The sequence below is a fragment of the Denticeps clupeoides genome, chromosome 13 (assembly GCF_900700375.1).
Source record: "Denticeps clupeoides chromosome 13, fDenClu1.1, whole genome shotgun sequence".
Taxonomy (NCBI): domain Eukaryota; kingdom Metazoa; phylum Chordata; class Actinopteri; order Clupeiformes; family Denticipitidae; genus Denticeps; species Denticeps clupeoides.
The window spans coordinates 6,203,122-6,214,392 of record NC_041719.1 but is presented as its reverse complement, the minus strand read 5'-3'; the positions used below and the strand labels follow the sequence as shown (position 1 = coordinate 6,214,392).

At 45.5% G+C, this 11,271-nt stretch overlaps 2 protein-coding genes across 4 annotated transcripts; both read right to left on the bottom strand.

Annotated features, from left to right (window-relative positions):
- Nucleotides 1-82: 82 nt before the first annotated feature.
- On the bottom strand, nucleotides 83-5,277 carry LOC114801992 (CLOCK-interacting pacemaker). 3 transcript variants are annotated; one of them, XM_029000564.1, is made up of 4 exons: nucleotides 5,075-5,277; nucleotides 3,772-3,954; nucleotides 3,309-3,478; nucleotides 83-2,719 (listed from the first exon to the last, which is right to left on the bottom strand). In XM_029000564.1, exons 2-4 carry the CDS (start codon nucleotides 3,944-3,946, stop codon nucleotides 1,628-1,630), a joined length of 1,437 nt encoding a protein of 478 aa, XP_028856397.1. In that variant the 5' UTR covers nucleotides 3,947-3,954; nucleotides 5,075-5,277; the 3' UTR covers nucleotides 83-1,627. The 3 variants fall into 3 exon arrangements, with proteins under 3 accessions (XP_028856397.1, XP_028856399.1, XP_028856400.1); XM_029000566.1 differs by lacking the exon at nucleotides 5,075-5,277 and having other exon boundaries at nucleotides 3,772-5,048; XM_029000567.1 differs by lacking the exon at nucleotides 5,075-5,277 and having other exon boundaries at nucleotides 3,654-3,795.
- A 1,557-nt stretch (nucleotides 5,278-6,834) lies between these two features.
- Nucleotides 6,835-11,271, bottom strand: ccnp (cyclin P). The gene is made up of 9 exons (XM_029001608.1): nucleotides 11,218-11,271; nucleotides 10,853-10,978; nucleotides 10,691-10,763; nucleotides 10,440-10,600; nucleotides 10,197-10,295; nucleotides 9,324-9,479; nucleotides 9,045-9,203; nucleotides 8,792-8,970; nucleotides 6,835-7,196 (listed from the first exon to the last, which is right to left on the bottom strand). The coding sequence occupies exons 1-9, from the start codon at nucleotides 11,269-11,271 to the stop codon at nucleotides 7,019-7,021; spliced, it is 1,185 nt and encodes a 394-aa protein (XP_028857441.1). The 3' UTR covers nucleotides 6,835-7,018.

Genomic DNA, 11,271 nt, shown 5'->3' with positions numbered 1-11,271 from the left:
TCCACTAAACAGACGCATGTTGTACAAACATTGCACCAAGTAATAGGAACAGTTCGAAGAGAAGGACCGATATCACCAGGAAATCTTTAAACAACGAGCACTTTAATTGTCTCTTCATATGTAAGATTTATGTACATTGTGTTGCAGTGCCTTGGACAGACCTCACACAAAAAAATTAATAAATTAAAGGAATGAAAGGTCCCACACATGCTCGGAATCTTAACTTACCAACAATTTGTAACAACAAAAAGAAATGTTAAATGAACAAAACTCATACAAAGTAGTTAACACTGGAACCACCCAATCAAACTGCATACAAAGCTTACAGTCGCTGCTCAGGCCAGCAGGTCATTTTCAACACTGTTTACATAATTTCCTCCTTTTCCCATAGCAGAGGTTCCATCCTGTGTTCATCGTCCAGCAAGTAAGAGAAACACTGTACAGTAATACAATAATAACACAATGCTACGGTACATTTTGACTGGAATAAGATTCAATGCTTGACTATATTGTAATGAATGGACTAAAATTGCCACTTTTAAAGATCTCTATGCCTGCAACTGTACTGAGTGCAGGAACTGTTACTGAAGAAGCTAAACCATAAACATCCAGACATTTTTGGACTGAATTCATACATGTGCATTCAAAAATATTCCAAATACTGCTCATTCAAAGAAACACACCAGGAGTACCTGTTACAGGTGTCTGTGTGTCTGTTTTCAGTCAAGAAAAAAACTGGACTTCATTGGACCTGAGCTCATTGACTTCATTGCCCATTCAGTAACAAGATAAGGTTGATTGAAAAGACGACTGAAAAAAAGAAAAGCATATTTCAGGTGGTGAGACGTCTACCTGTGAGTAAATAAAAATAATACAGGTTTTGGGGTGTGGTTGGGTACATTAAGGCTGGCAATGGTTTATACCGGGCAGACCTTTACAGCTTGTACCTCATTACAAGGGTTCATTTCAAAGACAAGAAGGCCAGAATGAAAGGACAAGAATAATACTTTTGTCAATGTAAAACCCCTTTAAATGGAACTGGTACTGGATTTGCCTCACGAAGGTCCATTGTTGTAGTGTGTATTCCATCCCAAGCAAAAATATATATGCATATATTGATGAAATATGTAACTTCAAGAGCCCAACTGAGGACAATCAGTTTCTTGCTCCTTTCAAAAGGCCTCAACAATCACAATAATCATAAATAATTGTATTTGAAGGAGCATGTGACTAATAAAACATGGTATTAATGCATTCAGTCATATGTTTACTGGTGCACAACTAAAGCAGGCATAGTCTGCAAAATAATGAAATAATGCTTCACAAGTATCTGATGGTTTGACAGATCCCTCCCAACTCCATGCACGGACAGGGCACCTACTCAGTTCTTTGGCGGGACAGTCTGATACAAGATGGTCCAAGGGACAAGATAGGGTGATTGGATAGAGCCCCACAGCCAAAGAATTATGGTTCAGATCACTCTACTTCACATTCAAACTTGTTCTTAAAAGTTGCAACCGCTCAGCAAAAGATAAAATTACATTACAGGAGGGATCCAGGCGTGGAACTATCAGGGGGCTTAAGATCTTCTGCGTGCTTAGCATTGGCCCATTGACTTCCACCTTCATCAGAAAAGGGCCCTTAAGGAGACATGCTGTTCTAATACTGGCAGATCCAGGGGCAATTCGGCCATGGGGGCCAAGAGGGGAGACGGAGGTTCCACTTCCTCATTACGGGTGTGACTGAGCATAACGGCAGTGTCCCTCTTACCACTGGTGTCTGCCTCTCTTGCCACCTGCATTGCGTGGCTGTCACCATTCTTAGCTACCAGGCACTTCAGGCTGGGGTAGTGGCCTGATTCTGCCATGGCGTGTTGGACCCTTTCCCAGGCACCAAAGGAATCCGGGTTGGTCTGGGCAGCCTGGCACAGCAGCTGGGCATGTTGCCGCAACTGGGCGATGTCGCGCTCGGTGGCGGTGCTCTGGCGGAGCAGCTCCTGAGTGCGGAGCGTGATGTCGAGCAGCCCTGACTGGCTCAGGATCTCGACCGTGTTGAGGAAGCGCCGGTGTCGCGCCGAGCTGAAGAGCGAGCTGGAGCTGTGTCTGCGCTGCCCTCTGCTGGCTTGGAGTGGAGGAGCAGCAGTGGGTGGATTGTCGTTGGAGGACGAGGTAGGGGGTGTTGTCTCTGTGCTGGACACAGACGGGGAGCCCACACTGAGAGATGTGGTGGGGCTAGAGGGGAGGCATGGCCTTCGACGGGGGTGACTGGAAAATTCGGACTTTCTGGGGAGAGAGTGGGAGGAATGAGAGTGGGCCCTGTTTTCAGACTGCTTGTGGAGGTGTTGTTTTGGCAACTTGGAGGTGGTGGACACCTCCTCTCGCTTCTCCTCAGTGCACACCCTTTTGCTCAGGCTGTGGTCCTCCGAGGTGACAGAACCTTCTGCACTGCTTGAAGTTGCTGTGGCCTTGTCAGGTGTTTTCTTGCTGGGATGAGGGGCAATACGAGGGTATGAGTTCAGGATGGGGAGGTATGGCGCTTTGCTCTTCTTGCTCCCTCCATCAGCCCTCCTGGGCTGGGGTTTGAGGACGTGCACGGGAGGTGGAGAGGTCACTGGAGGCTGTTGCAGCAGAAGCACATGAGTTGGGCCCTGACCATTGGTCCCTCCGCTGGCCCAGGATAATGGAGTCTGGAAAAGATGCTCCTGGCCTGCTTCTACTTGCTAGTGATGCAGGTTAGAGGGGGAAGAGAGCGACACACAGACAAAAAAGGACAGATTTCACTGTTGCATGGAAATGGTGAACCGCACATCAGTACTCTAGCTCACACGAGTGCATGATATCATTATACATCTCATCAACAATTTAGGCTGCTCATTAACATGATGTCTATTCAGCCAATCACAAAGCAGCACCTTGCATTAAAGCACCTAGACATGGTCAATGTGACCTAACGGTGGCATGTTTACCTTGGCAACATTTAGCAGATGCCCTTATCCAGATCAACTTACAATCATTGGGCTACAGGGACAGTCCCCTGGAGGGTTAAAAACTCTTGGGTCTTCTGTTTCATATGTTACCCACTAGGCAACAACCACACTAGCACATGTTGACATTTGTTATGAACCTCCAGCAATCAGACAACTTTAAAAATTGTGTAGTCTGAACCTAGCATTAGATGTTAACCTTTTGGTCTTCCTCTTCAGTTATTTGGCTCTAGAACTAGTAAGGTTCACTTTGTGCACTGGAAGTTGTGCTGTTGAGCGTCACGTGCGACTAAGTGCTACGACAGAGGAAAAGTCTCTGTCTTACCCGTTTCAGTACAACATTCTTGATTATGAAGATGGGAGTTAGCTCGGGGGTCCCAGACACTAGTATGTGGCTGCCCTGGATGGGTCCCTGGTGGCCCTCTCTCCCCTGAGGCTTGCTGACACTGCTCTGCTGGTCTTCGGCATCAGTCTGCAACGAGTCTGAGCCAGTGTCTGCAGACATCCAATCAATCAGAGACACGAAAGTCAGAGTGAAACGGGAATTACAGTGTGCTCTTCGGAAAAAGCAATGCATTCCACATTCAGAAAGAATCATGCAGTAATGCAGAGTGGGAAAAAGGGTCTGTGGAAACGCTTAATTGTGGTGGATTCCATACCACCAACTTACTTGCTTGCATGCTGCAGTGATAATATTAAAACACTCTGTTCTCCCCACAGGCCTGATGCTTTGGTCGCGTGTGCACATCTAACCAGAGTTATTTCGTTGTTCCTGCTTTCTGGATCACCTGAATATCCAGAGTCCTTCTCAGAGGAGCATCGTGAGCCACGCCCATTTGTCTTCTGCTCTGCGTGGGCCTTGGCGCGGGATGCTAGAAGTGTGGCGCTGTTGCTCTTGTCTTTGGCATTCTTACTGGCCATGCGTGGCCCTCGTTCCCCATGAAAGCCCTGTTCTTTCGGCATCTTGGTCCCTAGAATGATTTAAAAAACCAGGGCAGATACAAGGTTCTCTACAGCACTTCAGCAGCTAATGTGTGTGTGTGTGTGTGTGTGTGTTAATACACAGTTCACTTTAGCTAAGAATTCATTATTCGTAATAAAAACTCTTAGTGTGCATTTTTGTTCTTGTTGGTAAAGATCCGTCGTAATAAAAGCATGCTGAGGCGGAGAAAAGAAATGCTGACTTTCTGATATTAATTGACAACATTTCCAGATGGAAAAAACAAACCATTTGAACAACTAATTGCAGTCAATTACACCATTGTTCATTAGATCTCAGTGCTCAGTGATGCAGCCTCTGCCACAAATGCTGTATCGTACTGGCAGTGCAGATTGGATGAGGCCACATTACATAATTAAAAAAAAAAAAAAAGAAGAAGATTATAATTCAGTGTGTGTCTGTGTGTGAGTGAACAAAATGGAAAATGTGAACGTCCAGCTTGCACACCATTCGATCTGATTGGCACCTTTTAAATAGCTGGGTCGGTGTTTAACATTGATCCTTGAATAAATCGTTTTTATTTGGCTGTCAGCATCTCACTCTATTCCAATAAAAAAAAAAAAAAAAAAAGTCCAGTGCAGGACACATCTGGATTTGTCCATGCACCGTCACATACCCACGAAGAGCATGCAGGTGTGACAGCAACTCCGTATTTATGGACATGCGTCTAGGCCATGCTTGCAGACTGTGCTTCTCTTTCAATCACTGTGTGTGTGTGCACTTCTGTATTATTACTAATAATACAGAATTTTACTGATATGCACTAATATTCCTTCAGACACCAGTAGCAACAACGACAGAATACATTTTAAAAAGTAACTTTAAACTTCTCAAAGTAAATAAAAGTGTCTTTGGAACATTTCTGCCCCAGTATAGGCGCACACACACATCACATATTGGCTCGTCTGCCTCCACCCTCCTCCGGCGTTATGTAACAAGTTGGAACAGAGTGGCGACACTTCGCACGTCTCCTCTTGCCTCGGTCGTAAATAAAGCAGATAAAAAGAAAAAGCGACACCAACACGCTCGCCATTCCAACAATAAAGGCGCAGAAGTATTAGAAGAAAGCCGGGGTGAAAAACCAGACTTACCTCGTCTGGGTGGTCGCGCAGGCGGAGTAACGCGCCGGAGACTAACCGGACTAGCTGCTCCGCCGCGTCGCCTCCGTCGCTCTCATGGTCTCCTGGCCGGGGACAGGGGGGACCGGGGGACAGCACGGCGGCTCGCCCGCTCGCGTCTGTCCAGGTCTCGGGTGGGCCCGCCACCTGAACCAAGCCCCGCCCCACGGGCGAGTGACGTGTGACGCTCGTAACGCCGGCCAATGGCGGGCGCGGGCACGTGTAGGGGTGGGGCGGGACTGGCGGGGGAGGGTCGGCGGCGCGCTCCCGAGGATTTGTGTAACCAGATTTTACGGCACATGTTGAATGTTTTGTGTAATCCTGCTCATTGACCAGGTCCGTGTCCCGAGGCGTGGGGAGGTGACAAGGCCACATACTTTATTTGTGGCTCTGCAACAAAAGATTCATCTTGTAAACAAAAATCGTTAATGTTACATCTGCATACTGAAATTAAATATATATGTACGTATAATAAATGCACATATATCACAAAATATCACTACGAAAAAATGGGCTTTATAGAGCGACGGAGGTAAAAGCGAAGGGGGGAAAGTCGGCTTCTCCACACGCGCCTCGCAAATGTGCAGCCGCCCGCCGGTCAGCTGCTCTCCGCCAGCGCCACGTGGTTCTTGCCGAGGGACGTGACGTCATCCACGTCTGCGGGCCAATCAGAGGGCCCTGTGTGCTCCGACATGTGAGCCTGGCCCGGGCGGGGCGTGGCCAGGACCGCGGCGCACATGTAGCGAGCAGCGCTTCCAAAGCGGCGCCTGCGGAAGCCGAGTAGCCCGGACACGCGTGGAGGTCGTACTTTAAAACTGGAACAACGTTTTCGCTCCAGTGCAGTTCAACGGGTCGTTAAAGGTACTCGGGCGCAGTTGTCAAGAAGCAGCCTCCGCTGTTAAAAAGTACTACTACGCGTCTGCTGAATGCCAGGAACGTACATTTTCCTGCATGGCTGTGTGACCTTTCGCTCTAGACCCCCTTGTCAGCTATGAGCATCTCAATTTGCAATGAATAAATGCTTAAAGTGCTTCCATATTGCAAAACAGACATTTCGACTTTTTGCAGCAGTTCATGCAATACCGTGTTCAGGTTTGGTCAAAATAATTTGTAAAGGTAGTAGTGCTGCATATAGAATACATTACAATGCACAGGATATGAACAGTGCTTTAAATGAAAGGGAATTAATCACCTTCTTTTTACAATGGACCATGTCCCCAAGATTCAAAAACTTAACCTCAAGCTAATTTTAAAAAGCTGCATGCACAAAAAGGTGTATATATGTTAAGTCCCAATGTTATTACTATAAATTAGCCTCTTTAAAACCAGTGCACACGTTTCTACTTAATTTCCTCATTAAACAGCGGGTTCGAAGGCATACAGACCAATCACAGCACTGAATACGAAGGCTAGTGTGGAACTGCTCCAGGATGGCCAAACTCAGAAGTCCCCAGCAGATCTGTTGATTTAAAGAGATTTACTGGAATTTGAGAAATGTGCTTTCAGATGAGGTATGAAAGTGTGAAGTGCGTTTTTTTTTTTTTTTTTTTTTTTTTTAAATAAGAAAACAAAATTAACAAGCAGACAATAGTTTTTATTTTCAACATTAAAACTTTTGACATTACATTGAACATTTTTAAAGACCTTACGTACAAATCCATCTTCTCAAATGTTAGAAAAAAGAAAACGACATAACAGTAAAAACAGACATGATCGTTAACATTACATCAGGATTAGAAATGCTCAGACTGACACCACTTATCTGATCACATTAATATTACATAAAAGTATACGCTTGAGCATGGGTTGTCCACAACATATTTTAGACATACAAAAATATATCACCGCCTCACCATGAGGCTGCCTATTAATTCAATTCAAATTGGAACTCGGTAAGCCCAAGAACTGGGTACGAGCTCACGTCTGCATACTTGTCAACCCAAGCAAACACGGGGCACCCTTCAGAGCCGGGTGGTGGCTGACGCACATGGTATCTGCTGTGGAAAATTTGATGTAGGTAGCTCTGGTCTCTCTGGTCCGGGCCCTCGCCGCTGCAACTGCGAGGATCTGCATGATCTTCAGGAGAGTCGCCTCGCTGTGATCGTGAAAGAGGAGAGGGGGGGAGGGAAAAAAAAAAAAAAAAAAAATCACTAAATGAGGATCTCCTTCAAACCACCTCTTCAAAAGTAAAAAACAAAATACATTTACAGCATTTAGCAGATGCCATTGTTCAGAGCGACTTAAAACCAGTAGTACAGGGACAGTTCCCTTGTTCAGGAACATAATGGTTGTAATTGGGGTTTGAACTAATCACTCTTTGGTCTTCAGGTTGTTCGGTCTCAGAAAAACCTCATAGATCCCAAACAGTCTAAGTTCAGACCAGGTCATTTTACAGAGACAGCCCTGCTGGCTGTTTCTGAGAAACTACATGCAGCCAGATCAGCAAAACTCATTGGTTCTTGTTCTTATTCTCCTCGCCCTCTCTGCAACATTTGATACAGTTAACCACAAGATTCTCTTGAAGAGACTTGGAATTCAGGGCTCAGCATTGAAATTGTTTGCTTTCTAAACCTTGATGAGCGTTCTTACCAAGTTACTTGAAAAGGATCCACACCTGCTTCACGCAGACTCTCCACTGGTGTCCCTCAGGGCTCAGTCCTCTCCTTTTCTCCCTCTACACAAGATCACTTGGTGAGGTCCTCAAATGGGTTATCCTACCAATGCTATGCTGACGACACACCTCATTCTCTTTACCTTCCAAAATCTCTGCATGTCTAACATTTCATCTAAAACTCATTCCAGCAGATCCATCAGGATCTTGATATCTACCTACACAACTCAGATCTGTCCTTCTACAACTGCACGCAACCTCGCATCACTAATCTTTCCCGCTCATATAGTCCTTCTCTACAATATCAGACGAATCCACCCTTATACAACACAGGCCACCCAGACACACGTTCAGACCCTAGTAATCTCACGACTGGATTACTGGATTACTCCGGTCCAGCAGGTCTACCTCTGACTGCCATCCGACTTCTACAACTAATACAGAATGCAGCAGCATGACTGGTCTTCAACCTTCCCAAATTCTCTCACTACACCCCACTGTTACGTTCTCTCTACTGGCTCCTAGTAGATGAATCAGACTCAAAATACTGATGCTGGCCTACAAAGCCAAACATGGGGTAGCACCATCCTACCTCACAGCCCTTATTACACCTCGCACTGCACCTCGTATACTCAGAGCCTCCGGGACTGCTCGCCTGGTCCCTCCATCTCTGAAGGTATGAGGAAGACAAATCTCGGTCTTGGCCCCTAGGTGGTAAAAATTTACTTCCCCTTGAGGTCTGAACACAGTCGGTGAGAATTTACAAACAGCAGCTTTATATATTCCTCTTTAGAGAATACTTAGACTAACTTGTACTTTCTTATAATCTAATTTATGGAAGGAAGAACTACAACATAGTGAATAAAATGATGGGATCACTGGTTTGAGTCCTAGTGAACAAGAACTGACTACTTCATTGATGGTAACATGAAAGCACGTTGTAAGTCGCTCTGGATAAGGACGTCTGCAAAATGGTTCATAGGTGAGTGTTACCCACTAGGTTACTTCCCAATTTAATTTAACAAAATCAACCTCCTCCACCAATAAGCAACGTTAACATTAATTTTATATGAGCAGACCTGCCCACGTGGATAGTAGAGCTGATGCACCAAGCAGCCTCGCTCTCTGGAGTGGATGGCTCTTGAAGCACCAATCGGGCAAGACGGAGGGCAGCTCCAGCCAGCTGGACTGGTAGGAACATTACACACTGACCTTCCAGAAGAGACAACTCCAGAAGGTACCGAGCCATCCACACCATCTGGAAAAGGGACAGAACCTGTTGTACTGAGGATTTATGCTTAAAACAATGACTGAAGAGCACCGAGTGAGGACCTTGTTGCTGCATCGCGCAATGGAGGCAGAGAGCAGCAGGAAGTGCAGAGGGGGGCAGTGCGACAGATTGAACTTCAGGCCGCAGAGAACGCGGCGCTCCATCCGCAGCAGCTGGTGCTTGGTGTAGGCATTCTCCATCAAGTAACAGAGCTCCGATACCTGCAGACAAGCAGCAGGGAGAACATGCACCAACCACACAGACTAACGGATTTAAAAGAGAAGAGACCAAACTACATTGAGAAATTTGTTGGAAAGGGGAGGGTGGAAGGTCTTGAGCACCTCAGGAAGAAGACACTCCTCTTTTTTGCCAGCCACAAAGAGACAGACCACACCCAGGAGCTGTAGACTGGCGACGGAGACTTTTATCTGCCGGAGGCAACGGTTGAGCAGGTGAACTGCCAAGTACAGGGACTCTTCAGAGAAGTGGAAGACCTCCTGGTCAATGTTTCAGAAATATGACTATTATATGAAGCATGAACAGCAATTATAACAAAATAACTTAGTTCTAACTGTAAACTTGAATTTAAGAAGTAAATGTCCTATGATGTGGTATAAAGACAAGAATTTTTTATATATATTAGTGGTGGGCCGTTATCGGCGTTAACGTGAGACTCTTATTGGTGATAAAAAAAAAAAAATAATATCGCAGTGTCATGGAAACATGGATGCAGCTATGAAGCCGGCGGGTTTGCTTCAGGGAAAATTTATTTTTAAGATTAATCTAGATTAATTTAGATTGCTATAGATTAATCTAGATTAATTCCAAGACTACAGTGAGATTAATCTAGATTAATTTTCTTAATCTATGCACACCTCTAATACATATATATATATATATATATATATATACATACACACACACACACACACACACACACACACACACAATCATTAAAAGATTAGATAATGTATGAAAAACTTTTTTGCAAACTGGACAGTTTAGCCTGATTGTCATGCTGTGAAATTAGGATAGACTATGACATACAGTTGCTGTTGGAAATAGTTATATAGGACCATGACTAAATCCCATGCTGATTTAACTGATTTGCCTTCCCTTACCCTACACAAAAAAAAAAAAAAAAAAAAAAAACCACACACACACACACACACACACACACACACAACACACTGAGGAACAGCGACAATACATACATGCACCTGTATTAGCCAGTCTACCAAGATGGCACGAGTGTTCTCGGTAAAGGGGTTGGGCAGATCTGCACTGGGGAAGGTGTCCCGCAACTGACTCCTCTATGTGGGGTAGGAGAGAGAGAGAGAGAGAGAAGGGGAGAAAAACATTATATATGAAAAAAAAAAAAAAAAAAAAAAAAGCCAACCAGGTTTCTAAATGAACTCCCACTAATCCAGCATCCCCACCAGTTGTTCTGACCTCACCATCATGTCTGAAAAAATATCCCAGGCATACGTTCGGTCATAGATGAGGCCCAGTTTGTCCATAGCCAGTTCCATCTCGTGCCTCAGTAAACTGGGCACCAGAATTCGCAGGTCCTGAAGGCCGTGCAGGCAGCGCAACATGGCCTCCTCCTTGGGCCCATCTTCCAGAAATGACAAAAAAGGAAAAAAAACAAAGCGTACAAAACAAAAAAAGGTAATCGTTGCATACACGCTTCTTCAGCAAAGTGTACCGGCATGTGTGGTATTCATCTGCGCATAATCCAAGATGATGCCTTCTTCTGCAGACAAAGGCACCTTCCGAACCTACGAGTATAACATAAAAAGCCACAAGTGTATTTACTTGTTGACACTTGGCTGGTCTATAAACAGAGAGGGGGTTAACTGGCCCGTACCCATTTGCTGTCCTGCTCAGCTTTGGGCACCATCTCCCAGCGCTCCATGCTTTCAGCCGGTGGGCATCGCTCCTTTGGTAAACACGAGTTGGCCCAAGTCCTCAGAGGGACACGTCTCTCCTCTGGCTGTGAAAAACAGTCAAACCCAAGCGAGGCCTTCAACAACTACACTAGTACCACATTGACAATTGGACAGGGCATGATGGTGAAGGACTTAAAACATCAAGCAGCCCGCAGTTAACCACCCCAAACAATTCAAAGCACTTTCTGGCAGGACAAGCCGTGGACACGCATTTCTGGAAAACTGATAGTCACGTGTCTTATGTTCTAGACAGGCGAGCGGGGCAAACGCGTTGAGCGCGGACCTTCTTGTGTAGGTCCAACAGGGCCTTGGAATCGCAGAACCCGGTTTGAGCCAT

Coding starts and splice junctions, on each gene's coding strand:
- LOC114801992 (XM_029000564.1), bottom strand. CDS start 3,946: ATGCCGAAAGAACAGGGCTTTCATGGGGAACGAGGGCCACGCATGGCC. Junction 3,479..3,771: donor GAAGGACTCTGGATATTCAG/GTGATCCAGAAA, acceptor GGATGTCTGCAG/ACACTGGCTCAGACTCGTTG. Junction 2,720..3,308: donor AGAATGTTGTACTGAAACGG/GTAAGACAGAGA, acceptor CTGCATCACTAG/CAAGTAGAAGCAGGCCAGGA.
- ccnp (XM_029001608.1), bottom strand. CDS start 11,271: ATGGCTCAAACCGGGTTCTGCGATTCCAAGGCCCTGTTGGACCTACAC. Junction 10,764..10,852: donor CTGAGCAGGACAGCAAATGG/GTACGGGCCAGT, acceptor TTATACTCGTAG/GTTCGGAAGGTGCCTTTGTC. Junction 7,197..8,791: donor TCTACTATCCACGTGGGCAG/GTCTGCTCATAT, acceptor TCACGATCACAG/CGAGGCGACTCTCCTGAAGA.